Here is a 25,897-nt window from a genome sequence, read left to right on the forward strand (position 1 = left end):
CCGAAGTATTTATCTATAAATATATGACATGATCGAGTGTTGTATATGATGAAAATTTAGGTTGTCCTTGTATTGCCTTAAACTACAAACTACAGTCTATTTAATGAACACCCAAGGTTTTTCTTAGTTCGAGCGTTGAATGAGCCCAGCAGTTTAAATGAACAACCTGACAAGGTTCCACAACAGGAAGACAGCAATGGCGCACAGTAAGGTCATAAGGCTGTAGTGCAGGAACTTCAATCTAATAATGAATAAAATGAATCTTATGTTAGTATCATACGTGTTTCCACAAGACCTACCGATAGAGCATTCGCCGACCCTGTTCGAGGGATTCCTTAGTTGGAGGTTCCTTGGCCAGGTAAAGTCGCATGCCGAAGAGGGCCTTCCGGAAGTACTTTCCCCAGTCCAAAGCCTCCATATCGAAGTTGTACATCCGCCGATCCTCCGGAGACATCAACACTCTCAACCGGTCTGTGCTCTTCGTCTCAAAGTGCCAAGTGTTGTGGAAGAAGTGCTCTAGTATCGCCATGTTGGCATGTACGCTTCTGTACAGCTTCACCAGACGAGGCTTTCTTCCCATGAGTCTCAGGGCTATATCGAAGAAGTAGCCAGGTAGAGTGTGGTAAAAGAAGGCGGCTAGAGGGAAGAGTCGCCGATTGGAAATGCAGTGCAGAAACGGATACCATATCATCTTGGGCAGTGGGAAGTCTGTCCGCACGCTCAGGGAGTGCTTCAAAAAGTCACGGTTTACCAGTTGGTTTCTTTCACTGGGAGCCAAGGTGTAGATGGGGGGTTGGGATCTGGTTTCTCGCTGGGATTTCTCTTTGGATGTCTGCCATATACTAGCTAAAGCCACATTCGCACAGTAGTCCACTGGCACCATGTTGGCGTAACCATCTTTGTCGAAGGTGGTCAGGCGGAGGACTCCATGGCCCACGCCGTAGATAAGAGCAATGGGTCCGTACAGGTTGTCTATCCAACCGGTAACCGGCTCCTCGTGGGTGGCAATGACTGGGATTGCGAAAATAGGTATATCAGTACTCCTTGCCTTTTCACCACTTTCAATACTCACTGACTGATGGTCGGAAGACACTCACTGGAAGATCGCCGGACTCCCTTAGGATTACATCCTCCGCCAGAGCTTTGGTGTAGGTGTAGGTATTGGGAAAGTCTCCAACCAGAGTGGGTGCCAGGTTGTCCATCATTTGCTCACTCAGTAGCTTACTCATGGTCAGAACCGAGTCCGAGTCGCAGGTTAGGTGTTCGGGATAGAATCTCTCCTCGATGCGAAAAATAACGCAGTTGGAGAACGCCGTTGAGATGTGCAAATAGGCCTCCAGGTGTTTCATCTCCTTGGCCAAGTGGAGCATCAGCCTCGTGGCACGTGTATTGATGGCCAGGGCCACGTGAAGTGGCTCATTAAAGCGCACCGTGGCTGCTCCATGGATCACTATCTGCACCTCAGAAGCTAGGAGCTTGCGATCCGACATATTGATGCCCAGGTCGGGGTCCAGACAGTCCCCTGCGATGACGGAGATTCGCTTCAGTGCATCTGGCTTCAGCTTCAGCAGGACTTCAAAAAGCTTGGAGAGTGAAAGTAAATCCTGAGAAGGGTTCTACCTTGTTGGAACTTCTGACTTACTGGGTCCTTCTCCCAAATGGCGAGACGCTCCTGAATATCCTTCCCCCTTTTGGGTCTGATCATGGAGTAAATACGTTTTACCTCCGTCGTTCGCAAGAGCTTCTCAATTATCACTGGGAAAATGGAGATGAGACATAACCTGATTTCCTGGGTTCCTTTACTCGAATCATACCTTTTCCCAGAAACCCGGTGGCGCCTGTAAGGAACACCACCTTGTCCTTGTAAAAACCAGGAATGCCCTCGTCCATTTCCGTTCTGGATATGATATTGTTTAGCGTCATTCCGAACGAATTCTACCGATGCGATGATTGCGAGTTGAAAACACACTTCAATAGGAAATCAATTGGGTATGGTCGTGCCTTTTATATTCGCTGCGCCGGTAGACGCAGTGTCACGGTGCCACAGTGACCCGGCCAATCGTATGCTAAATTATATCAAACACTCCTAAGCACCTAATGAATAGTCACTGCTACGGCCGGATTGCATTTCTCGGTTCTTGACAGGCGCTGAAACATTTGGTAACTGCACTGTCATCCATATTCGTTTGTTTTATTTAAAATACTGTTGCAGCACAAATGGAAATTTGTTAAGTATTTGGAGTTTTGCACCACGCCATTTTGACTTACTTCACTTAAAATTGAAATTCAGAATTCGATGAAAAATCTTCTTCCTGGTTGTACTATTCAAGAACAGATATTCGGCTTATAATTCTGTTATAAAGCTGTTGTCATCCGAACCTGCCAATAAATTAACGAATCGGGTTGGAATTGATTGTTGCGTTCGTTTTAATATATAATTATATTAGATTTCTGCACTTACATCCATGCATTTACATCCTACGAGAATAACTGCTTTAGCTTATACATCAATAAATATATACAATTGTTGTCTTTTCTTGGCTTACTTCTATTGTATTTGTATTTGGATTTATTGTTTTAAAAATATATATTTTCAAAAACTGAAGAAAGCCTCAGTCAGAAATTATTGCGCATAGAACTTTTTGGTACACAATATATTTTTGTATCGGAAACAAAAAAAAACTAAAGAGAGGTTTTTATAGATGTTTTTATAATAATATATTTTTGACCAAACCTTTTTAATACGAGGAAAAAAGTTTACCAAATTGCGACATTCTGTAAAATTTACTGTATATTTCACAGCATACTTTTAGGCTTTAGCCTAAAATGTAAACTGTAAAGCATGCAAAATATATTTTTGCTCTAACCAAATAGTTAAGGTTTTATCTTAGTATCTCACATTAGTTGATAACCTCTACGAAGTTATTAGTATATCGAGTGATGACTAATAGGTGACGCCAAATAGAATATGTCAACAACCAAAATGTACTCTATTATGATGTTTGGCCGAATGAGAAAGTGTATTTTCTTAGTCGACTGCAAACTTATTGTTCGTCACAAAAGCTTTCAGTTTTGTATGTTAAATGTTCAAGAGTCACTAGGTTTTTAATATTGTGTATTTTATTTTTGATTATTTTAAGCATATAATTTTAGAGAACATAAAAAATATCATTTCATATCGATAAAGTCCGTTGAGAACTTCTATCCCCTCTGCGGAAGTTAAACTACGAGTTTGCCCAGCGACCAAAGGGCGTAAGCAGCAAGGGAAGCCAGTGAGGATGCGAAGGCATAGTGAAGGACCTTAAGACTGCAAAGAGGCTTTGAATTAGAAGGAATTCAAGGTGTCATTATGAGACTCACCGCATTCTCAGCTTCAGACCCTTGGCAATGGACTCCGCGGTGGGTTTCTCCTTTCCAATATACAAGCGCATTCCGTACATGGCGGACTTGAAGTAGTCATCCCAATCCAGCTGGGCCATGTCGAAGTCGTACAGGTGGAGGTCCTGCTTGGACATCGATTCCCTTAGCTCCTTGGTGTTGGTCATGTCAAAGTTCCAGGTGGTGCTGGAGAACGGGCCCAGGACGGCGATGTTCTTGTGAATCTTCCGATACAGATCCACGAGAATAGGCTTCCGGCCCTTGAGGCGCAGCAGCATATCGAAAAAGTAGCCGGGGAGGGTGTGGAAGAAGAAGGCGGCCAGCGGGAACAGGGATGGGTTGGAGATGCACAGGACAAAGGGATACCACAGCATCTTGGTCAGAGGTATGATGTCCCGATAGAATATAGATGATTCGATAAAGCTTCCGTAGCTCAGCAGGTTGTTCTCGCTGGGCGCAAACGCGTAAATGGGCGGCTTCTGGACCTTTCCATTTGATACGGATTTCTCGGACGTTTTCCAGGCACTAGCCAATGCCACATTTACGCAGAAGTCAGCGGGCACCATGCTGATCTTGGCATTGGGGTCCACCGTGGTGACCCGCATTATACCGCGAGCACCGCCGAAGCAGAGGGCCAATGGTCCGAATAGGTTGTCCACCCAGCCATCCAGGGGCTCCTTGTAAGTGGACATTACTGGGAATAGTTAAGCTGCAGCTTTTGAAGGTTAATCCCAATCTGGTGCACTTACTGATCGCCGGGCGGAAGATGCACAGTGGCAGGTCGCCCGCCTCCCGCAGGATCACATCCTCAGCCAGGGCTTTGGTGTAGGTGTACGTGTTGGGGAAGGAGCCAACTAGGCTCGGTTCCATGGCGTCCAGTAATTGATTGCTCACCATTTCACCCACGGCCAGGATCTTATCCGAGCTGCAGTTCAAATGCTCCGGATAGAAACGCTCTGCGATGTCATGCACCACGCAGTTGGAGTACGCGGTGGAGATGTGGACGTAGGACACCAGCTGGGTCATCTGCTTGGCCAGCTGAAGCATCAGACGAGTGGCCCGCACATTGATAGCTAGGGACAGGTGAAGAGCCTCGTCGAATCGCACGGTGGCGGCTCCATGGATTACAACCTGCACCTCGGCGGTCAGGATCCTCCGATCCGATTGGCTTATACCCAAATCCGGATCCAGGCAGTCCCCCTCGATGGGACAAACCCGCTGCAGGGCATCTGGCTTTGTCCTCAGGAGCACCTCGAACACCTTTGGAACAGGAGGGGTCAGGACACGTCTGCCACCCTAGCACTGAAGATCACTCACCGGATCCTTCGCCCAGGTTGTGATTCGGTCCTGGATGGGCACTCCCCGCTTGGCTCTGATTAGGGAGTAGATCCGATTGACTTCCGTGGTCCTCAGGAGCTTCTCAGTGATCACTGAAAAGCATACTCCATAAGCTTGCGATAATATTCCAAGAGTGGGGTACCTTTTCCCAGAAATCCGGTGGCACCCGTAAGGAAAACGGTCTTGTTTTTGAAGAATCCTTGTATATCACTATCCATTTTGCTCCGAGAAAGGTAATTGAACGCTTCGTGCGCCAGTGAACTGAAAAGTGATTCCAAACTAGCGCTTCTATTTATTTGGGAATCTATAAATTATACCCAACAAAGGTCGAGTTCAGCATATTCAAGGCACCCAATGGACTCCCGTTTTAGGGAGGAGCTCGTGCTCCAACCACTGCGAAAGTGTATTTTTTTTGGGTATAACTAATTATTTGTGCAGCAAAAGAACTCACTTCGCTATACATTGGCGCCACTATGTGTGCACTTAATTTATAACTTTTAAGTTGATTCGAAATTAAGTATTGAGCTGTCATCTCTTGCGCGAAATTCAAATGAGTATATGAATCGAAAATAAGAATGGTAAAATATAAAGTGCATGCGATGACTTGCGATTTCCGGGTATATAATTATTTTATGGGCACGTGTAAGAAGTCCCCGATCGGTCGTTACATAATTGCATATATCTACTCGTCGAGACTACGACACCGTGTAAGTGCTAGACCATGTCTTACTTATAGGAACCTTATATAGTTAAACCAATTCGTTCATCCATTTATAGCCTAATTATTTAAAGAAGGTGCATACTATATGTACGTTTTCTATGTAATCTGTTGCATATACTTTCAACAATCGATTGTGCTATTCAGTGCACCTTTTTGGAACGACTTCCAAGGGGAGAACACCAAAGCAACCCCATTCACGCAACCAAAATAAAAGTCATGTCATACGCTACTTTCTATGTGTTGAATATATTTATTGAGGCAATTACGCGAGTCGACTGATAGCTTTTATACTTCTGAATCACACTAAGATCCTTACCACCGACCACAATGCTAGGAGGGCCACTAAGCACAGGACAGCTTGCAGGATATGATGGAGCAGCTTCAAACTAAAATGCAATAACATGTAGTACTATGTAAGAAGTAGAAAGGACAATGGTCATTACCGCCTAATGAGCTTCTTGCCTCGAGCAATGGACTCCGGAGTGGGTGGCTCGTTTCCCAAAAACTGCCTCATGCCACAAAGAGCTTGAAGGAAGTATGCCTTCCAGTTGAGGCGGGCCATATCGAAGTAGTATATCCTTCGATCCTCCTCCGACATGAGCTGCCTCAGGCGATCCGTGTTCCGCATGTCAAAGCGCCAGCTCTTGCAGGCAAAGGGGCCCAAGATGCCCAGAGTCTTGTGGATCTTCTGGTAAACCTTAACCAGCCTGGGCTTCCGGCCACTCAGACAGAGAGCCAGGTCGAAGAAGTAGGCTGGCAGGGTGTGGTAGAAGAAGGCTGCCAGGGGGAAGAGCCACGGCACTGTGATGCAGTGAATAAAGGGATACCAAATCATCTTGGTCAGCGGGCAGTTGGTGCGTCCGTCGAGGGCGTGTCGGATGAACTCGCCGTGGGTGATTTTGTTCTGCTCAATGGGCGCCAGTTGGTAGATAACAGGTGTTTCCTGTGCCTCCATTCCGCTGCCTTCGTCAATGGTTTTCCAGGTGCAGGCCAGAGTCAAATTGGCGCAGTAGTCCACGGGCACCAGGCTTGCTTCGGCATGGTGATCGATGGTGGCAATGCGCAGTACCCCACGGGCCACGCCGAAAAGAATGGCCATTGGTCCGTACATGTTGTCAATCCAGCCGGAGATGGGTTCCTTGTGTGCCGCGATAACTGGGTTGGGAAAACATCTCAACTAAGACGCGACGGAGACTGGGTATGTTGAAAGATTACTTACTGACTGCCGGTCGGAAGATGCACAGTGGCAAGCCAACCGCTTCCTTCAGGATCACGTCCTCGGCCAGTGCTTTGGTGTAGGTGTACGTGTTGGGAAAAGAGCCAAGAAGCGCTTGCTCCATGTTGTCCAGGAGCTCGTCGCTCACCAGCTCAGCCATGGCCAGCACCTTATCGGCGCTGCAGTTGAGGTGCTCGGGGTAGAAGTTTTCCTTGATGTTGTAGATAACGCAGTTGGAGAAGGCGGTGGAGATGTGAACAAAGGCCTGCAGCTGCCGCATTTCCTTGGCCAGTTGGATCATCAGTTGGGTGGCCCTTGTGTTGATGGCGAGGGCCGTGTGAAGCGGCTCATTGAATCGCACGGTGGCTGCTCCATGGATGACAATCTGCACTTCGGAGGCCAGAAGTCTTCGATCATTCTCGCTGATTCCCAAATCGAAGTCGAGGCAATCCCCTGCGATGGGACACACTCTTTGAAGGGCCTCCGGCTTGGACTTGAGCAGCAGTTCAAACACCTTTTCAAAACCTTTTGAGTGAGCGCTTCTTTTGGGTTTCCTCGCTCTTACTTACCGCGTCCTTTGACCACGTGATAACCCGATCCGTAATCTCAACTCCGCGCTTCGGTCTGATCAGCACATAGATGCGTTTCACCTCCGTGGTCCGCAGAAGTTTCTCAATGACGACTTTTCCCAAAAAGCCAGTGGCTCCTGTGAGGAACACCGTCTTGCTCCGGAAGCATCTCTGAATATCCGTATCCATTTGGATTAGTTAGTGGTTTACGCTTAAACTGGCGGCAAGGAGTCTATCCGATACAGGTAAACGTTGCTTTCGTTTTTAACAAAGAACAGCTTTAATGTAAATCACCTTGATTTCGCTGCGGATATTTATACAAAATGTTCGACCGTTCGGTGAACTGAAGACCCAGGGCTGGTAATTACGAATAATATTATGGAACTTACTTACGCATTTGGTTTCCAATTTTAGTTTATGTTGGGGTAATGGCTCCCAAAAGTAGGTAAAGTTGTTATATATTTAAATAAATGGTCTAAGTGTATTTTATTTCTGCACCCCTGTCTTATTTCCCTATATGCTCATTTCCATATTTTTTTAAATCGAGTATAGCGAGTATTTGCCAACCAAATGACCCACGAAGGAGGTCTAAGTACGGATTGTGAGTATATTTTTTAAATGCAAACCCTTACTTTGTAAAATTTGATTACTGCCAGTGTAATTATTAGTGTCGTTTCAAACATTAAACTATGATGAATGAAACTAAACTATAGACTAAATAAAGAGTATTTTGAAAAATAAATAAAAATGTTTGAAAAACATTCATCTAAGATTAGTTGATAATTAGTTTACCATTGACTTACATTTATTAAAAAAGGATAATGTCTAATATAAACATGTATTTCTTAACGTGTCGACATTAATATACTACGCTTTACCTTTGGCTGTTTGACACTAGAAATGTTTTAAATGTATATACTTTCTGTAGCTGTGTAACTGTGTTTGCACTTGCTTAAATTTAAAATAAACAACTAACAGGATTCGTTTTGAAAACTCATGGCAACCTAGACGAAATATGGTCTGTAGCTCAACATATAATGCCACCGAAATATTCAAATAAACAAAAGTAAAATACTCACTTTAAGCTTTGCGTAATGTCATGTAGAAAAAGTTAAAAACGGTCCCACCGCTAGAGCGACCTATCGATAGATATTATCGATTTCCTATTGACAATCAGAATCAGCTGTCTAGTTGTATAATTTTTGATGTGAGGAAATGGCATGCGCCAAGAAGTTGCTTGTTCGCGTTTTTCTGAATAACTCTTTGACGGCGAACCGCACAATCACCATGTCCGCCGCCCGACGCGCCGAGGAGGCCATCGACAAGCTGAAGGAGGACAATCCCTATTACTCCAAGTACGCGAGCAAGATTGCCAAGTTGCAGCAGACGTCGGCTGAGGAGTTCCTGGATCGCGTGGAGCGTGTGTTGAATCCCATCAAGGATGGCCAGAGCCAGGCCAGGTAAGTCCAGATTTCGGGCAGGAAGCACTCCATGGCTGATTCCCTGCCAATTTCAGGTCCTACTCCGAGCTGCTTAATCCCAAGCAAAAGCTGCAGGCTGAGCAGACGGCTGAGCTGCCCCACAAGAAGCTCACTGACATCATGAAACTGGAACTGATTGAAGACAAGACCGCCGAGGAGGTCTCTAGGATCTGGTTGGAGTACCATAAGACTAAGGAGGTCCTGGCTGCCACTCTGACCACTGCTCAGTACGAGAGTCTCATGGCGCGCGCCAAGGAGCACCCGGTCTTTCTGCTGCCGCTGCCCCGCAGTGAGGGATTCGAGTTCGTCATGCTGCAGTTCGCCGCCAACACCGTGCACTTCACCCCGCTCTTGGCGTACCAGGTGCACCACGAGAACGCTCCCGAGTGTCTCACTCTGGTCCACTACACCGAGGTCCAAGACAAGGGAGTTGTTCTCATGCGCGGCGAATACGACACTAAGGTACTCACAGCTCAGGAGGCTCAGTGCCTGGCCAATGAGTTGCAGATGTTCTACCTGAAGCCCGACGAGGGCAAGCTGCGCTTGCTGAACACTTTTACCCGCAAGCCGGACGAGTTCAAGCACATGGATCTGATTACGGAAGTTGAGAACATACAGCTGGTCTAGGCCCTGCGATTTTAGTCAAAATAAACAGAACAAACACGACACGGATATATTAAACACGAAACAGTATTCATTTCGCAAATTGTAAGTCTTCACACTCAATGTACACAAGATGGAGCACTTTGATTCGGTAATGGAAGATATTGGTAAATATTCAAAAGTCCCGAAGCGCTTTACATGCACAAGCATAGCTCACCCCCACAGGTTTCGGAAGGGTTCATCTGTTTGCCACTCTGACACTCGGTCTCCTGCAGATGCTCACGATCCAAGAAACAATGGGAATGGGCATCATCGGTCCGGCGGCGGTCTGCGATCTCCGCATGAATGAGGCGCAGTTGGCCTCGGTAGCAGCGGCTGGCTTTATGGGCATTATATGCTCCTCCTACTTCTGGGGCTACATCACTGACAAGAAAGGTCGGCGCTGGACCCTTTTGCGCACCATTACAATAAGCAACTTGTGCTCCGTGGCCTCCATGTTCACGGTAACGTTCACCGGCTTCTTTGTCATGCGCTTCATCACATGTATTTTGTGAGTACCATGCGGAGGTCGAAGAGCATAGACCCACTTAACAACTTTACGCCTTCCTCCAGTGTGGCCGGACCAAGCTTCGTGGCAGCCACCTACCTAAGTGAGTTCTGCTCGCATCGGATTATGGTCCGTTCCATAACTCACCTGTACATGTTTACTGGCTTTGCCATGATCTCGTGTCCGTCGTGGGCCACGCTGTTCCTCGGCTCGGGCTTGATAGAGTTTGAGGAGGAGTTAGTGGGCTCCTTGACATTTAGACCTTGGCGCGCTTTGGGTTGTATGTTCATTCTGCCGGGCGTGTTTGCCGTTTTGCTGTTGCTCCTTTTGCCGGAAAGCCCCAAGTTTTTACTCATGATTGGCGAGACCGAAAGAGGTTTGGCTACAATGGAATGGATATCCCGGAAGAACACGGGACGCTCCCTGAGCGAAGATCAAATCAAACGTTTGCTGGCCTACCAGGAGCACGTTCAGGTGAAGCGGCGCAAGGAACACCAGAACTTCCTGCGCTCCATGCTCGATGATGCGATGCCCCTCGTTCGGAAGCCCTATGTCGGCTATTTCACGTGCGTTTGCATGGTTATGTTCGTTCTTGGGCTGATGTAAGTATGGATTGGAGACTATAAAGGATTATTGTTTGTAGATTCTAAAAACTCGTAGGACACACGGCCTGGGAATTTGGTTTACTGCTATGCGAAACCGTTGCAACATGAGGCAGGGAAACACGAAGGGCATGACCCTCTGCCAGGTACTTTTTGTACCCGAAACGGGTCCGTTTATAGAAACTGAATCCGACTTGGACGTGGTAAGCCAAGGAATCGTTTGATTATAAGTCAGCCATGTTATTTCTTTGTGTCTCGCTAGGTCTGCAGTGACTCCTTTAAAGGCTTCAATGATTCCTTTATTCTGGGATCCGTCTATGTAGTGCTGTACAACTTGTGCTGGGCATCGCTCTTCTGCGTGCACAGGAAGGTGATGTTCGTCTTTTCCCTGGTGGCCTCCTCGACATTTGGATTTTTGCTTCTCTTCGTCACCAACTACACCATGCAACTCTTTTCGCTCGTGTTCCTGATCGCCTTTCCCGGCATCATAATTGGGCTGCTCGGTGGTTCCCTCTTGCTTTTCGTGCCCACCTACCTGCGCGGCAAGGCCCTCTGCATTAGTTTGATGTGGTGCCGCTGTGGGGCGGCCGTTGGAGCCATGTTGGTCGGCTCCAAGATCCAGTACAACTGCGAACTCTTCCTGCTGGCGATCTCCATCCTTCCCTTGAGTGAGTACCAATGCCAACGATCCTTGTAAATAGTATTTTCCCATTTCTTATTGCTGTGTCCACAGTTGCCGCTTGTATGGAGGGTTACTTGCCATTGTAACTTCAGGACATAAAATATGAGTAACTATTAATTCACTTAAACCAGACTGTTCAAACAAAATAAAGGCCCAAAAGTAGGCAAGCGTATCTGGTCTTTGGCTTTTCGTAATAGCGACTTGCAGTATACTGGACGTATATTTGGGTCTGGTCTTAATATCAATTATTAGCTTTAAATGGCTTTGCTAAGTTAAAAAGCACCATTTGATCTTTGCACCCTTTATTTAAGTGTTGACATCGCGTATGCGATTTTTGGGGCAATTCATTTATTCAACGAACATCAAGACTAGAGTAAATACTAAATTCTGTAGCTGCAACTACTTTTATTTTCCAACACGTTAAACTATTGCCCCGTTAAACAATTTAAATAAAAATGCGTATGCTAATAACTATAATCATGAGTTAGTGACGTTGCCTTGGTCGCTTTAATTGGATTTAGAATATCTCCTCCTCGTTAAGCGCTCGGACCTGTAAAATAATTCTAAAATTGTCTGCCAAAAGGGATTTACTCTATGGTTACCAATTCTCCTCCGTTGTTAGCACTTTTTCCCAGATTTAAGTTGTCCATTTCGTGGTTCCTCAGGATTTCCATCAGCGATCCCCGCTTTCCGAACCGAACCCGGGCTCTGTCCCCATAGTAGCTGTCCAGATCCTGCAGGAACTTGTAGGCATCGGCCATGGTGTTGACATCGTTCTTCCGTGGAGGCCTGGAGTTGGACGCCTCCACCCGGCAGCCGGCGGCAAGGAGAGCGAGGGCCACGCAGACCACCAGGATGCAACGCATTGTTTGGCACATAGTTCTGGGAAAGGGCAAAGTAGGATTATGTAGGACACTTTTAAAAAAGATCAAGCGATTGTTTATTAAGCTTTTATTTTTTTGTGTGTCTATTGATTTCCAATTTTATATAGGTCTACAAAATACGTGCACAAATATTACCGATGTTAATTTATTATAGTTTTTTACAGAATTTTTAAAAACGAATTGTTTTGTAAGACACGTGAGCGTAACAATCTTTGTATATAATTAGATGGTGTTTTTCCATTTACAATAATCGATGACAGGGTAGAAAAACCTTAGAATTAACTACCAATATTAAGTAATTTAGATCTCGTATCGCTCGGGGACCTATTTAGGGGTCTGGATCTCTGGAGGGCCTCGGCTAATAGCGGGCAATCTGGTATGCTAATTGACTAAAACTCGGCTTTAACTCGGTTAAGTGATCATACTCGAACAAGCTCACTGTCGTTATTTATTGTCCCTCAATGATTTTTGGGCGGGACAGACGAAAGCTGCTGATACATGGGCCCGGAAAAAGGCAAATAAAGTCAATAACTACGAGAATTACTAAAATTACGAGAATTATAAGGCACTTAGCTTCTAGTTAGGGCCGACCTGGGCCGACCGAAAGGATGCAGCTATGAATCACGTTTTACGACCCGTTCGCACTAAAGAGCTCATAAAATAGTTCTAAGAAAGCGCTATTATTTGCCAAACCTGCTCCAAATGACAGCTCATTGTTCGTCCAAGCTATCTAAGTGTCTAAGTGATTTACGGGGTGTTGTTTCAAAACGTTTTAAAACCCTTACCTGCTATAAAAGCGATTTTGAGTATTGCAAAATTGGAAAGCGCAGCGGTGTCACAATGCAATTGTTCGGCGGACTGAGTGACTGTGTAATCAGCGGACGCGACCGTGAATAAATGTTGTCCAAAAGCCATTGGCAACAGGTATTTATAGGAGTCCCCGGTCGGAGGATGTGCCCGGCTTATCATCGCCGACCAATCCACTCCACCCTCATCCAGATCCCGAGCAGAGGCGAACGGAAGTTGGCAAAACGATTCGAAACGAACACGGGGCGAAACCTCTAAAATGTTTTCATATGCAGGCTAATTATGTGGCTGCTGTCGCGTTGGAACTTTCGCAGCAGCTGGAACGGAAGAGCCACCGGGAGTGGGAGCTGGAGTGGGAGTGGTAGTGGGTGGGCGGTATGGAAATGGGAGCATTGGATGGAGAAAGGAGAATGGAAAATGGAGTACCGTGAACCGAGAACCGAGAGCAGAGAACGGAGAACGGAGATTGGCGGGCGCTAACAAATAGTGACAGTTGGCTAACGAGATATCTGGCAACGGGGCAGGCTATCAGGAGCAGAATTACGCATAACTGAATAAATGACAAATTTTCGATAAGCAGGATTATAGTGCCTGCCACTACCCCACCTGAATTCGTTTCGTATCGTTTGGGTTCTCTGATTTATGTGCTCATAGCCTAGCTGACTAGCTGACTAGCTGCAATCCTCCTTCCGCCTTCGCTGGCGTCAGCGAGCTGCGGCTCTGTATCATTAATTATAGTATTTTGATTATTGTTTAATAACTGTTGGCTTAGACGGCGACGCTGATTGCGATACGCGACCCGGCCCGATGAGGTATTAAGTGCGCTGCTCGACTTCCCATTGCTATTTAATTTGGGGTCAGGCGGTTAAATCACTTCAATAGCGATTCAATCGGACAATCAGTGCTGTAATCTGCTTGCCAGTGGCTGCCAATGCGGTGCGTATACGTAATATGCTTTCCCTAGTGGTATCACAACAACGTGACATCATGGAGCGGGTTCTCTGGCTCTTCTGGATGGTTATTAACTTAATATTTGTTATAAGCGTTCTGACTAATTAACGCTCTAGCCCCTACTTACTTACTTACTTGTGTGTTTTGATTTTTTTTTTTTTTTGTCTCCGTTCTCTCCCTGCAACTGTCGATGTGATTACCGCTCCAATTAAACTCGTTAGATATTCATTTGCGACGGGCGGTAGCGTTTTATATTTAAATCTCATTTAAATCTAATTGCCATCCAGCATGGTTGGTTCCTCATTGTTCGACTGAGAGTTTAGCTCCAGTTCCAGTTCCATTACCGGCCGCCAATGTAGAGCACTAGCCTTTTGCTAATAATTGGAGCCAAGACAGGCGGTTACATGCTACTGTGGCTACTAGAAAAGCTCCCCGTATGCTTACCTTGCGATCGACATTCATTACAGCATCCGCGAGGCGGACAATGTCTGGCCGAAGTCCCCTGAACTTTCCTGCACTTTTTACTGTACTACAATAGTAGTAATAATAGCACGGTATCATTACTCCACGTGGAAAAAATGTGTTATAAATGATCAATATCGATACATTTAATAATGTGCCTGTCCTTTGTAGCTATAAATAATTTATTAGAATGTTTTTTTTCGTAACAGTTACACTATAAATAATTATAATGTTTAGTCCTTCTCAGAACATTTGTCATAAAAGTTAAATACGTTTTTCAACCCATTATCTGACATTTTCTTAAAACACTTTGTTTCCAAAATAATGCCTAGTTAACACCTCACTTATAGTTATTCTCGTTTTCCTGGCCTCGCGACGGCAATAAACATCATTTTTGATCAAAATCAAAAGGTCGACATTTACACAACTGCTAATTAGTTTTTATAACGTTCTGAAACCGCAATTTTGGGTACAGTTCTATTTGTATTGTGACTCATCTTGGGATATTAAGCGCTGAATGATAGTCAAATGATAGTTTATATATGACCTAGGGCAAATGCAAGTTTAACTATTCAAAGGAGCCAAACCATTATCGGTATCAACAAATGTGAATACGTTGTTGCATCTGTTCGCTTGCCTTACTTTTAGATACAGCTAATATATGTACATCTATACCTAGGTCTTCTTATTTACATACACTTAGCAAGAGCTAGGAATTCAACGAATCGGTAGTTCAGCTTAAACTTGGTAAGTAACTCCAGCAGCTTCCTGCTGCGCAAGTTGGCAGTTAGCCGGGGATTCCCCTGCTCTGGTTCAAGGACATCTGCAGTCGAATGTTCCGCGTTGAGAGTCGCATGGGTCGCATGGCCAGTTGAGTCTGGCTGCCTTTCGGGTTTTCCCAGCACCGCCTACCAGCATCAGTATATGCACTTCATTGTTCTGCTGGCTGCGACTTTGCAGGGCTTTTGTCACCTTCCATGTGCTAAATCGCCAGCGTCACTGGGCTTGTAAGTGGCTCAGACAATACTGGTGGCTGATGGATGCGGCGCTGCAATTACGGCAAAGTGCCTTGTTTTATACAGTTATAATTTTTAAGTTGCGGCCTGCGTTTTTCGGACCTCAGACGGAGGGGCTTCTTCCACTTTCCGACTTTCCCAGGCCCGTTTCGTGTCACTTTTGTAGTGTGCTCAAGGCACATATTAGTGTGCACGCCAGCCCCCAATTTCGGAGGAACAGTTCCGAGAGCCCTGACGTAGATGCTAATAATTCCGATGCGATGATCCGACCCGCCCCTTCCAGCTCGTTACAAACTACTTGGGGTAATTGAGCGCCTAATGTATGCGACGCAGTGTTTCAGTGGGGTAAACGGGGGTTGGAGCAAATAGATCGCCTCACATCTGTTTGGGACCAGATTTTTGGGGTTTTCCTCGCCTTGAGGATGGTCGCCAATGGGGAGATTGCCATTTAGACGGTCGCCAAACAATACACTCGTTGGCAGCCCACTGATAATTGTACCTAAAATTTCGCAACTCAATAACAAACTTTGCATCTATTTGTGTGTGTCTTTGTTTGCTTTTCTAATCTGGCAAATATTGATCTACATCCAAAGGGTTAGTCAGATCCGTGGTATTCCACGTGAATTTTCCATTGTGACAGAGCAGCGTGGAGAAGAGTTAAAAGGGTCAGTAGTCAGTCGAGCGTCAAATTGAGTTCTAAGAAACTAAAATAGATACGGATTTCACAATTTTTAATTTGTTTTGATCAGGTATGGGAATTTACTATTAAGACATTAAATCTTATTGGTTCGTATTTTATTGGTATTTTATTGATTTATTATTGCATCCTAGTTTACTTAGTAAGTTCGTAAATTTATGAGTTTATAGCAGTAAGGTCAGGGAACTTGTGTTTTTTACAAATTGTAAATCAAACTAACTTCACTTTTTCAATAAAATTAATTAAATCCCGTGCGCCCAGTAAACGTGTGTGCGATAAAATCTTTATAGCTCTTAGAAACTTTTATTGAAGCTCTTAAAAACATTGCTGGTTAAAAAAGGTTTCTTCACACCCGTTTTGTGGGGTAAATGTATCTAGGAGGTTGAATAAGAAACTTGTTTTCTTTAATTACATATTTATGAGCTAGATTTAGATTTTACATTTATGACAGGGAGGTGCTGGGGGACTAAACCTAAAATAGGTTATAGGCCGATAGAATTATTTAATAAAGCGATCATGCAATCCTTTTAACGAGAGTTGTTATTATCTATTCGCAGATTGCAGGCCAACAGGTTTATTAAATAACTGATTATGCAATCCTGCGAACGAGGACTGGTCTTATCCATCCAGGACTCAAAAGTTTTCCCCGATGAGCTTTTATTACGAACGCAACCTAAGGCTCTTGGAACTTTCGGGGAAAGCATAAAAAGCGCCCAATGGAAAATGGGACTTTGGGATGCCCCCAATGCCATAATGGTGCCCCGCGATGCCATAAACACAAACAACAATTAGCCGGGTAACAACCGCCGTCCAGTGGCAAATTGCGGCACACATGCCATATGGTAGTTAGGAGGGAGCTCATTGTCTATTCGGGATCAGATCACCTAAGCGGTCGGCTTAGTCCGAAGAACCCCAAACAATGGCGGGCAATGAAGCGAACTAAATGGCAATTCTCAGACAAATGTCTGACAAATGGCGGGCAGAGCACGTGCAGATGCTTAGATGTTTTCCAAGCGGGTCAGAAGGAGATATTAGTGTGGAGCGGAATAGGTCAGGTTATACTATAGTATGTTACTATAGTATGGAAATCGGAAAACTCGCTTGTCCGGCTAACTGTTCTTAGTCAGCGCGATCGGATCAATCGCATGGGCATGCCACAGATCTGTCATAAATATCGAACTAAATAGCGAACGGACGGACAATTATCAGAACAGCCACTTAATAGCTAATCGTTATTGGCTGCTAAGAATCAGAACTGGATGTAATTGCGTCAAGAAATGACTTTTAATTGCGGCTAGACTTCATGCATATTTATGGACGGCAGCAAAAAGAGCACGGGCACGTGTGCGTGTCTGGTGTGCCCAAGATAGAGACCACCACCGCCCCGCCGGATTAAATAGAGTCATTTGAGCCATTAAATTTATGAGAAGGCAATTGCGGCTAAGCGTTTCCCGTAGACAATGGCTAACCCTTCTCAACCTGCGCCGATCCCCCGATCCCCCGATCCCCCGATCACCCGATGATCGTTCTAACCCCAAAGGGGGGTTTTCGAGGGTTGGGTGCTGGGCGTTGGATGTTGGATCTTCGCGATTGCCCAGGGGGTTCATAGCCCCGAACCACAGTGAAGTGACTTAATGCTGCTCGGGGTTTTCGTTTTGGCCAACGAGTGTGTGCGAATGAGCGAATGTGCGGCGCTTTAGCCGAGCGCGAAGCCCGAGCAGAGGCTTGAATGTGGACCGGTTGTAGAAAGGTTGAGATGCTAGTGCTAGCCAACTGCTAGCTGGTAACTGCTAACTGCTAGCCGATCCGATCTCCGCCAGACACTCGGAACTCGATCGGTTGAGAGATCGGGGAACGGCCCAAGAGTCCATATAAAGGTCCCCGCTGCAGTCGAGATCGCCGCATTAAGTTGTCAAAATTTGTGAGAATAGGAAGTGCGTGACAGTTCAGTACGATTCGAGACAAAGCAGCGAGACTCCAGCCCAGCCATCAGATCCAGCTCAGAGATATAGCCCGAATCGGAATCAGAATCACAATCACAATCAGAATCAGAATCTGGCAATAGTATCAGCTAACGCCCAGATCGGATCACATCGGAGCGGGACTCGGGTGGACAATCGACAGGAATCAAGCCCTCGCACTCCGCCCTCGCAATCTACCTATCAATTCCAATGGAAATCCATATCAAAACAAATTAAACGGCTGCCACGGTTACCATGCAAATTTATCCGATCGTAATCGGAATTTCAATCACCATCACAATCCGTAACGCGAGCGACCTGCTAATAGTTTAATTTGCGGCCATAAATAACAACACAAGAATTAATTGATTTTCGTCATAAATCAATAAATAACTAACCAACTAGCCAGCCGTTCAATCAAGTGCAACCCGTTGAAAGGAGGGGATACAAAATCAAAATCAAAATCAAAATCAAAATCAGATCGCGCCGGAGCTAAATTTTTTTGGGTGCTGAAATGAAACTATTTACCAACAAAAACCAGCGCAATGCAAGTGAGTATGAAGTATGCCCGTTGAAGTCCGAAATGGCCAAAAGCGACCAGTGCGCTTAATTAAGCCATGTGGAGTGGAGTTTAGACCATTGTCCGCATTGGTCAAAGCCAAAGGCCCATAAAAGTTAATTCGAACCGCCGTTTGCCGCCAAGGGAGCTGCTGCCCCCACGCGATCGTAAAAATGTCAACAAACACAAAGATCGCTTGCACAAACTGAACCGCCGAGGTGGACCAAAAAAAGTCCACTAAAATCACTGAAATGTAGTAGGAATGGTGCAATGGATTTTAAAACGTTCGTGCATGCTAATCAAAGCGATATAAAATGGTGTCGAAACTTCCCATTCGCGTTCCTGGCCAAAATTAGAATGCTAATTACCGAATTACTGACAGCTGGCGGCACACGTAAATATTTCGTTTTAATTTATTTCAAATATCTGGATAGGAAACGCACTCTAAAGTCTGCAGATATTTCAGCTGTGAGCTGAAATTAGCAGCCAAAGGAAAACGAAACGGGCTGTGAAGAGAGCTTAACTTTAAATTGTATTAATTAGTGCTTTCTAGGTTTATCAGCTTTATTTATTTTTTTCCACACCATCGCTCTCGGCCAAAGCAGTTAACATATATTCAAAGACGAATTAAAAGGGGCAAGACGTCGGATCTTCCGATTTGCATAACGACAAATGAGCCACCAAGGGCGTAGGGTTCTATACATTGTAGGTCAGTGGTGTGGGGTCAGTTGGCATTAATTGTAAGCTGGTAAGCAGCTTGTAATGTGTACATAGTTCAATGTAGAGCTCCACATCTCCACATAGTCAGATAAAGTCGGGATCTCCAGTTTTGGCAAAGTCATCCGCTAGCTAAATCTTCGGAAGCGTACGTGTGTGTGTATTAACGGATCTGAGCGGTAGTGCAATTAAGTTTGCATACATTAAGATTTGAAATGAAATCGGTTGTGACTGAAAATGTCACGTATTACCTTACCATGAAGTTCGATGATTTCAATCAGCATATATGCGCTGGGAAAACTGAAGGTGAACGCGATGATTGCCCAGCCCGGGTCAGATTGGCCCCATGATAAATGTAGGCGATATGGCTTGACAAGATGCTGACAGATCCCCTCAGCTCCGAATCTGAAGCAGAAGCGGAGTCGGAGTCGCAGGCATGACTTGCAGGATCACCGAGATGACCGAGAACACCGAGATCCAAGCCAACTAATTTGCCGCAGTGCGCCGTAAATCAATAAGATAGATATTCAGCTCAATGCCCGCTAAACAATGCAAATAACAGCCATTGTCCGGGCATTAGCAATAACAATATGATCGCCCGTGTAAAGTATCCGTTGGCAAGCCAAACAAATCGGATCAGCATCGTTATGAGAATGAGCATCACCATCTCATAGGCATCACTGAGAATCGGGGAAGTTGTAAACTTGGCGAGCTACATACTCGTATTTACTTTTCCTTATTGGCGGGCATCTAATTGCCGCGAGACTTTGACTGCGACTATTTAAGGGTTTTGGGTTTTTTCGGTTTTGGTGCTGATTAAAAGCAAATAGTGACAGATCTGGGATTAATCACTAGCCAAACACAGGCAAACACAAACATCGTCATAACAGCTATTCGACTATTAGTCGATCGCCACATGCTGCGCTGCTAGGCAGAAAAATCACAGCTCGGCCGGAGAGTATCTGTGTCTCTATCTCTATCTTTATCTCCATCTGTATCTTGTGGATAACCGAGTGCGAATCTCGGCGCCGAGCTACAGAGCTATAGCTACAGCTATAGTTTACGGCTATAGCATACGGCTATTTGCCTAATTTATTGTCGTTTGACGGAAGTCGCACACACACAACTGTCAACCGGCGAAGGTGTTCCGTCAGAAACAAAACAAATTCATTCTTGACTTCAGTGGGTCAGCACTGCTGCCCCGATGTGCCGCTTTTGCTGGTCAAAAATATAATAAATATGTATATATGTATGCGTATTTTTTATTTAATTTTTTCCAGTACCGCAGCGTGCACTTGGACAACAGCGTCGAGTTGGCTTGTTGGGTTCACTTTCAGGTTTTTAATGCTGCCCCGGCGAATTGCACCGAACTTGAACTTCAGACCGCTGCAGAGGCAGTAGTCGTCGGCAGCCGTCAAGCGCATACTTAGTAACTGATATATCCGATCCCGCCTGATACTGATATTGAACCGACTACTGCTGCTACTACAACATGCTAGTTGCTGTTTCGCTGTTTTGCTTATTCGCTGTCGCAAACAAGTTCACAGCTCACTGAATCAGCTGCTGCGATCGAGACAAGCGTCTTTCATTCATGATGCCGTCCGTGTCTTGTGTGTCTTGTTGTCTTGTGTGTTTTGGCCCGCCAATCTTTCTATCGTCATCGACGATTTGGCGGCGGACTTTGCCTTTTGCCTTTTGCCTCGCCGGTGCAATTGTTGCGCAATGCAAGCTCCACTTTATTTTAATCATTTCTTTTTTTTTTTGCCAGCCAGCCAGTTAGCTAGTTAGCTAGCCAGCCCAGCTTGTGGAGATTTTCGTGTCGTTTGGCCACTTTGCGTGTCGATTTTGGCATTGGTCATTCCATTGCAGCAGAATAATTTTGGAGCGCTTTGTGTGCGGCCTAATTTATGGGTGGGCCCTCAGTTCGGGAATTTCGGCTGTCACACTCAAGGCAAGGATATGCATGAGTATCTAAGCGCACACCGCGCGAAAAAGTAGATCACATATTTTTTTTGAAATTTATACGTACTTATTTAGTTTGAGCGGGAGTGGAAAGATTGCAAGAAAAAATAAATACCTGCCAACGTAGATACCAAAAGCATTCATTATCTGTATTTTTGCATAGTTATATTTAACTTTCTCACTTTTAAAGAACATATTCTGTGTATATTTATAAACACATTATTTAACACGAGTTCTGGGAATTAGCACGAAAAGTGCTAAATATTTAGTAAAGTAAATATTTTAGATGTTATACATTTATTCTTACTGTCACATAAACACAAGTTTTACAACTTGATGTTTTTCTGCACTTTTTCCATAAAGATCTCGTCATCGCCCTAACAATAAAATTTGTTTTTCCCAACAAAATAATATTTTGTATATATTGAAATAACAATCTACATCGCTTCCAACAAAAATTGAAGAAAAATGTTATTTTTTTTCCGTGCACAAGCGTATTTCCGATGAATGGGAAATATGTTTGGATTTCTGGTTTCATCGGAGCCATGCATAATTTGCCATGTATCATTGCGGTTTGTTGGTTTGTTTTGATTGTGAAGTCTTGAACCTATTTATGACACCAAAGTTGACACCAAAGCGAAATTGTTAATGAGTTTATGCTGTTTGCTGTTTGCTTTTCGATCTCAGCCGCATATCGCAGACGCTGTGGGATCGTGCCATTTTGGAGCGAGTTAGGGGCGTGCTAGCCAGTTCATTGATCTTGGCAGGTGCGCCTATCTATCTATCTATCTTTCTATCTACATGTACATAAGTATCTATCGTTCGCCGCTTTCGGTTTCTACTAATTCTACTTCTATCACAACAATTGGGGATTTTTCTACTTTTGCTTTTGTTGCGAGAGCTCGCTAAACGATTTGTAGCAATAAATGGGTTACGATTTGGGCTGCCTTTGATTCATGACCGCCTCCAAAAGCAAATGAGATTCTTCATGGAGCGGCCATGATCGCTGGAAATCGGTCACAGGAGAACTGGGTGCGACCACGCACTGGATTAGCTGACTTCCTTCCGATTTCCGGCCATTTTTTCGAGTGCGGAAGTGAATTTCACCGGCGCAAAGACAATAATCTTGGCGCAAGGTGAGAACAAACGTGTTTCGGTCGTAAAATGAGTGATTTCACTTCAAGTGAATATGGCGGGTATTGCAGCCTAGATTGATATGCTTCGATTGCCTTGCCCATCTTCCGTACTTTTAATCAATATTCTAAACAAGGTCAGTGGAACTGGATTTCACCGAGTTTTCTAGGAGCGGCCTTCTTATCCAATTGGTGTAAACAGCACACAAAATCAGTCGCAATTCACTTCTCAGCCTAGTAAATTTCCTACCCAAGCCAGTGACAGTGGGAAATCAGCTATATTTAAGGTGTAACCATAAATTAAACAAATACTTTTTGTTTACCTTTATGCCAAAAAGTCGGCGATTTTGCAAAAAACCTGTTGGCAGCTGTAGGTGTTTGCTAATGCCGTCTATAAACGAATATTATGAGCATTAAATTTAGACAATATATTTAAATTGCCGGAAAAAATGTCCCAGAGCAAGGGCACTTAACTAGAATTATGGACTTTTTCGGTGTGTTTTGGTTTGTTTTCTTTTTCTGAGTGCACGACGTAACATACGAGTATCACCTTCCTCCGCATCTGTGATTATAAAATCGAAGAACGTTCATTGAACCGCCACCGAATTCGGGCATCGTCATCCTCATCGTCTGCCGGCTGTAGTCTGTCGTCTGCCGGTTGTCATCGTTTTGTTTATTAATTTTTGGCCTGGAGCCGCCGTTCCTGCTCCTGCCATTGAGGCAGGTCGCGGATCGCGGCCGACCCCATCCACTTCGATCCGCCGCCAAGGTCAATGGCATGATGGACATGATAGACATGATGGGGGGCGCACGCTATCGACAAACTGGAACCGCACAAAAACCAGTTCAACTTCAGCCGACTTGACCATAACTCACCCGCTGATCTATTTTATTGCAGAGCTGTTGCGCAGCGCCGCCCTCGGGATGACCCTGCTGTTCTTCGGTTCCCTGGTGATCATCTCCGATCCTCTTCAGAGCATCCTGGACACGGTAAGTAGTATAGAAGTATACCTCCTAAGGCTGTTGAAATAGTAGAGTGCTGTTGGGGTATACGAGTAAGATCGGTTTGTTATTGTCGTGTCAATTAGTGACTTTAATCACTTAATTGTAAGCGGTGTGCCAATAAAGTGGAACTTGTATTCTGTCTACCGATCTGAATACTAGTAGATGTCATTTTAATAAAACTGCGATCTACATCAACATCTATAAATACATCGGAAATATCCGGGTAATCGTTGATCTTTTGATTCATAAGGAAAATATCTTGGTCTTTTCATTTGGATTTCAATACTACTGTAGTATTTTTTCAGAAATAAAATTGCTGGTTCTTTTAAATTTTCCATTACAAACTACTTAAAAATGCAAAAGTAACATATGGCATTGTATTTCATGAATAGAAAATGGTGTTCATTGACGAATCCAATTTATTGTCCAAATTCAAGTTTGGAAACTTAACAAAAGGTCTTTCTGTAGGCCAAACAGAACATGGGCAATCAATGGAAATCCAATACAGCCATGGTTCTTTATAAGTAGTAATATTAATCGAATGGTAAACAGAAAATCTAAGGGAAATACTTTGACCTTTATATTGCAGCAATTGAGCTTGAAACCCGGCGCCCTGCTCCATCGACTTTGGCTTCTGCCACCGTTGGACGTGTACATCAATGTGTACATGTTCAACTACACCAATGTGGATGAGTTCACGTCGGGCAGGGCATCCAAGTTGCAGATCCAGGAGGTGGGTCCCTACGTCTACAAGGAGGTCTTGAGCAACCACAATGTCACCTACAATGAGTCCAACAATACCATCACCTATACGCCCAAACGGGAGTATGTCTTCGCACCGGAAAGATCCGTGGGTGATCCTAAGGTCGATCGCATTCGGGCGCCCAACATCCCACTGATGGGAGTGACCACTCTGGCCTCCAGTCTATCGATGTTCGCCGCCCTGGGACTGAGTGCTATTACCAGGCAGCTGAACTCGCAGCCCATGCTGGAGATGAGTGTCCACGACTACATGTGGGGCTACGAGGATCGACTGGTGGAGCTGGCCTCTCGGTTCGTGCCCAGTTGGATTGACTTCTCCAGCTTTGGCATTATGGAGAAGGTAAGGCCTTTGAATTTATTTCGCTGAAAGTTTTAAACTGATAATATATTTGCAGCTCTTCCGAGAGGGAAATGAGACCAATGTGTTCAACATGAACTTGCCGGAACCCAAGGACAAATATGGTGTGAGGATGACGGATGCCCCACGTGGTTACACCGTGGACAGCATCAATCGAGAGCGCGGCTTCAAGGGTTGGCAGTACAACGAGGAGACCAAGTAATTACTGCACACCCATCTCTTTGGAGTGAACTATCTAAATTTCTATATATTTTTCAATCTTTAGTGGCACCATGTGCAATCGCATCTGGGGCAGTCATGATGCCACGCTCTTTCCGCTGGACATGGATGAGAATGACGAGTTCTTCCTGTACAGGCGAACCTTCTGCCGCAGGCTGCCGGTGAAGTTCAATCGCACCACCACCTATAATGGCCTCGATGCCTTCGAGTTCGTGATGGAGCCTGACTCCTTCGACAGCGATGTGGACAACGCCAACTCCTCGTGCTACTGCAAGAACAACCGCTGCCTCAAGAAGGGTGTTGGCAGCGTGTCGCCCTGTTACTACAGTGAGTAGCGCTGACCTCAATCGATATCAGCGTTTTTATTAACCGAATCCTTTCCCAATTCCAGACATTCCCTTGGCCATTACGTATCCGCATTTCATGCATGCCGATCCCAGTCTGCTGGAGCCATTCGAAGGCCTGCAGCCGAATGAGTCGCGCTTTGCCTCCACCTTCGTGGTGCAACCGGTGAGTTGAATCGAAAGTAGTCCAGGTTGGTCAATGCAATAATACTTCGTGGGTTTCAGCAATTGGGAGCTCCGATGCAGGGCACCCACCTGCGCTTGCAGGCCAACCAGGTGGTGGGCAAGGTGAACTTCAACCGGATGATGGCGCCCTTCGAGAACATGATCCTGCCGCTGCTGTGGGTGGACCTCAACATCGATGTCCTTTGCCTGAGCCTGCGTCTGCTCATCCATGGCATCAAGTGGGGCTTCCCGCTGCTGCAGTGGAGCGCTGCTTTGGGAATGCTGCTGGCCGGCGTTTACCAGCTGTGCAGCGCCCTGTTGCTCTGCTTTTGGCCAACAGCCAAGCAGTTCCAGAAGGTGGATCAAGTGGAACGCGGCACGGCGGTTCAGGTGATTGGAGTTGGACTCAGTTTGGCCACCGCACTGCGAAAACCCTCGGTTCCTTTGGACCCTGAGGAGCAGCACCATCTGCTCTTTGGCGGCGGCAGCTACATTCCCAAGATGGCCAAGACGTAAACCGGCGCAGGATCGAAATGCTTACCTCAACTCAAAACGGGGCAACACTGTGATATTTAGGCTTAAGATTCGGTGTAAATTATTGTGCTCATCGGAAACAACTTAGGGAACGTCCTTGCCTACGAACTAGTTAACGATTACTATATGTTAAGCTAGGGCTACAGTTAGAGTGGTAACAGTAAGCAATATACAGCTGAGCTTGCACTCGATAAATACAGGTCGATAGCTATGTAAACTACGTA

General features: G+C 45.3%; 7 protein-coding genes across 9 annotated transcripts; 3 read left to right on the forward strand and 4 right to left on the reverse strand.

The window, feature by feature from the left end:
• Positions 1-42: 42 nt before the first annotated feature.
• Positions 43-1,923, reverse strand: LOC120452063 (fatty acyl-CoA reductase wat). Its single transcript, XM_039636126.1, has 5 exons — positions 1,815-1,923; positions 1,643-1,755; positions 1,073-1,583; positions 300-1,011; positions 43-241 (listed from the first exon to the last, which is right to left on the reverse strand). The coding sequence occupies exons 1-5, from the start codon at positions 1,921-1,923 to the stop codon at positions 154-156; spliced, it is 1,533 nt and encodes a 510-aa protein (XP_039492060.1). The 3' UTR covers positions 43-153.
• Positions 1,924-3,098: 1,175 nt separating this feature from the next.
• On the reverse strand, positions 3,099-4,983 carry LOC120453642 (fatty acyl-CoA reductase wat). Its single transcript, XM_039638436.1, has 5 exons — positions 4,859-4,983; positions 4,696-4,808; positions 4,128-4,638; positions 3,361-4,072; positions 3,099-3,307 (listed from the first exon to the last, which is right to left on the reverse strand). The coding sequence occupies exons 1-5, from the start codon at positions 4,932-4,934 to the stop codon at positions 3,220-3,222; spliced, it is 1,500 nt and encodes a 499-aa protein (XP_039494370.1). The 5' UTR covers positions 4,935-4,983; the 3' UTR covers positions 3,099-3,219.
• Positions 4,984-5,659: 676 nt separating this feature from the next.
• LOC120452751 (fatty acyl-CoA reductase wat) lies at positions 5,660-7,517 on the reverse strand. Its single transcript, XM_039637126.1, has 4 exons — positions 7,223-7,517; positions 6,657-7,167; positions 5,881-6,592; positions 5,660-5,823 (listed from the first exon to the last, which is right to left on the reverse strand). Exons 1-4 carry the CDS (start codon positions 7,409-7,411, stop codon positions 5,736-5,738), a joined length of 1,500 nt encoding a protein of 499 aa, XP_039493060.1. The 5' UTR covers positions 7,412-7,517; the 3' UTR covers positions 5,660-5,735.
• An 883-nt stretch (positions 7,518-8,400) lies between these two features.
• LOC120452753 (ATP synthase mitochondrial F1 complex assembly factor 1) lies at positions 8,401-9,409 on the forward strand. The gene is made up of 2 exons (XM_039637131.2): positions 8,401-8,682; positions 8,739-9,409. Exons 1-2 carry the CDS (start codon positions 8,438-8,440, stop codon positions 9,328-9,330), a joined length of 837 nt encoding a protein of 278 aa, XP_039493065.1. The 5' UTR covers positions 8,401-8,437; the 3' UTR covers positions 9,331-9,409.
• LOC120452752 (synaptic vesicle glycoprotein 2A) lies at positions 9,335-11,309 on the forward strand. 3 transcript variants are annotated; one of them, XM_039637128.1, is made up of 6 exons: positions 9,335-9,473; positions 9,532-9,856; positions 9,919-10,455; positions 10,514-10,658; positions 10,718-11,123; positions 11,189-11,309. In XM_039637128.1, the coding sequence occupies exons 1-6, from the start codon at positions 9,440-9,442 to the stop codon at positions 11,221-11,223; spliced, it is 1,482 nt and encodes a 493-aa protein (XP_039493062.1). In that variant the 5' UTR covers positions 9,335-9,439; the 3' UTR covers positions 11,224-11,309. The 3 variants fall into 3 exon arrangements, with proteins under 3 accessions (XP_039493062.1, XP_039493064.1, XP_039493063.1); XM_039637130.2 differs by having other exon boundaries at positions 9,340-9,473; positions 9,582-9,856; XM_039637129.2 differs by having other exon boundaries at positions 9,361-9,473; positions 9,519-9,856.
• Positions 11,310-11,422: 113 nt separating this feature from the next.
• On the reverse strand, positions 11,423-13,405 carry LOC120451958 (neuropeptide F). The gene is made up of 3 exons (XM_039635980.2): positions 12,807-13,405; positions 11,740-12,019; positions 11,423-11,687 (listed from the first exon to the last, which is right to left on the reverse strand). The coding sequence occupies exons 2-3, from the start codon at positions 12,013-12,015 to the stop codon at positions 11,655-11,657; spliced, it is 309 nt and encodes a 102-aa protein (XP_039491914.1). The 5' UTR covers positions 12,016-12,019; positions 12,807-13,405; the 3' UTR covers positions 11,423-11,654.
• A 4,450-nt stretch (positions 13,406-17,855) lies between these two features.
• LOC120452441 (lysosome membrane protein 2) lies at positions 17,856-25,893 on the forward strand. The gene is made up of 7 exons (XM_039636671.1): positions 17,856-18,466; positions 23,185-23,276; positions 23,881-24,393; positions 24,449-24,609; positions 24,677-24,957; positions 25,022-25,140; positions 25,200-25,893. The coding sequence occupies exons 1-7, from the start codon at positions 18,430-18,432 to the stop codon at positions 25,653-25,655; spliced, it is 1,659 nt and encodes a 552-aa protein (XP_039492605.1). The 5' UTR covers positions 17,856-18,429; the 3' UTR covers positions 25,656-25,893.
• The last annotated feature ends 4 nt before the right edge of the window (positions 25,894-25,897 follow it).

The sequence above is a fragment of the Drosophila santomea genome, chromosome 3R (genome assembly GCF_016746245.2).
Source record: "Drosophila santomea strain STO CAGO 1482 chromosome 3R, Prin_Dsan_1.1, whole genome shotgun sequence".
NCBI lineage: Eukaryota > Metazoa > Arthropoda > Insecta > Diptera > Drosophilidae > Drosophila > Drosophila santomea.

Bases quoted from the DNA above. Each gene is read 5' to 3' on its own strand.
- LOC120452063 (XM_039636126.1), bottom strand. From the start codon at position 1,923: ATGACGCTAAACAATATCATATCCAGAACGGAAATGGACGAGGGCATT. The intron at 1,756-1,814 runs GTATGATTCGAG...CCATTTTCCCAG, and splicing joins CACCGGGTTTCTGGGAAAAG to TGATAATTGAGAAGCTCTTG. The intron at 242-299 runs GTAGGTCTTGTG...ATTCATTATTAG, and splicing joins GGTCGGCGAATGCTCTATCG to ATTGAAGTTCCTGCACTACA.
- LOC120453642 (XM_039638436.1), bottom strand. From the start codon at position 4,934: ATGGATAGTGATATACAAGGATTCTTCAAAAACAAGACCGTTTTCCTT. The intron at 4,809-4,858 runs GTACCCCACTCT...TATGCTTTTCAG, and splicing joins CACCGGATTTCTGGGAAAAG to TGATCACTGAGAAGCTCCTG. The intron at 4,073-4,127 runs GTAAGTGCACCA...AACTATTCCCAG, and splicing joins CATCTTCCGCCCGGCGATCA to TAATGTCCACTTACAAGGAG.
- LOC120452751 (XM_039637126.1), bottom strand. From the start codon at position 7,411: ATGGATACGGATATTCAGAGATGCTTCCGGAGCAAGACGGTGTTCCTC. The intron at 6,593-6,656 runs GTAAGTAATCTT...TTCCCAACCCAG, and splicing joins CATCTTCCGACCGGCAGTCA to TTATCGCGGCACACAAGGAA. The intron at 5,824-5,880 runs GTAATGACCATT...ATTGCATTTTAG, and splicing joins GGCAAGAAGCTCATTAGGCG to TTTGAAGCTGCTCCATCATA.
- LOC120452753 (XM_039637131.2), top strand. From the start codon at position 8,438: ATGGCATGCGCCAAGAAGTTGCTTGTTCGCGTTTTTCTGAATAACTCT. The intron at 8,683-8,738 runs GTAAGTCCAGAT...TGCCAATTTCAG, and splicing joins GATGGCCAGAGCCAGGCCAG to GTCCTACTCCGAGCTGCTTA.
- LOC120452752 (XM_039637128.1), top strand. From the start codon at position 9,440: ATGGAGCACTTTGATTCGGTAATGGAAGATATTG. The intron at 9,474-9,531 runs GTAAATATTCAA...TCACCCCCACAG, and splicing joins TTCGGTAATGGAAGATATTG to GTTTCGGAAGGGTTCATCTG. The intron at 10,659-10,717 runs GTAAGCCAAGGA...GTGTCTCGCTAG, and splicing joins CTGAATCCGACTTGGACGTG to GTCTGCAGTGACTCCTTTAA.
- LOC120451958 (XM_039635980.2), bottom strand. From the start codon at position 12,015: ATGTGCCAAACAATGCGTTGCATCCTGGTGGTCTGCGTGGCCCTCGCT. The intron at 11,688-11,739 runs GTAACCATAGAG...ATTATTTTACAG, and splicing joins CTAACAACGGAGGAGAATTG to GTCCGAGCGCTTAACGAGGA.
- LOC120452441 (XM_039636671.1), top strand. From the start codon at position 18,430: ATGAAACTATTTACCAACAAAAACCAGCGCAATGCAA. The intron at 24,958-25,021 runs GTGAGTAGCGCT...TCCCAATTCCAG, and splicing joins CGTGTCGCCCTGTTACTACA to ACATTCCCTTGGCCATTACG. The intron at 25,141-25,199 runs GTGAGTTGAATC...CGTGGGTTTCAG, and splicing joins CCACCTTCGTGGTGCAACCG to CAATTGGGAGCTCCGATGCA.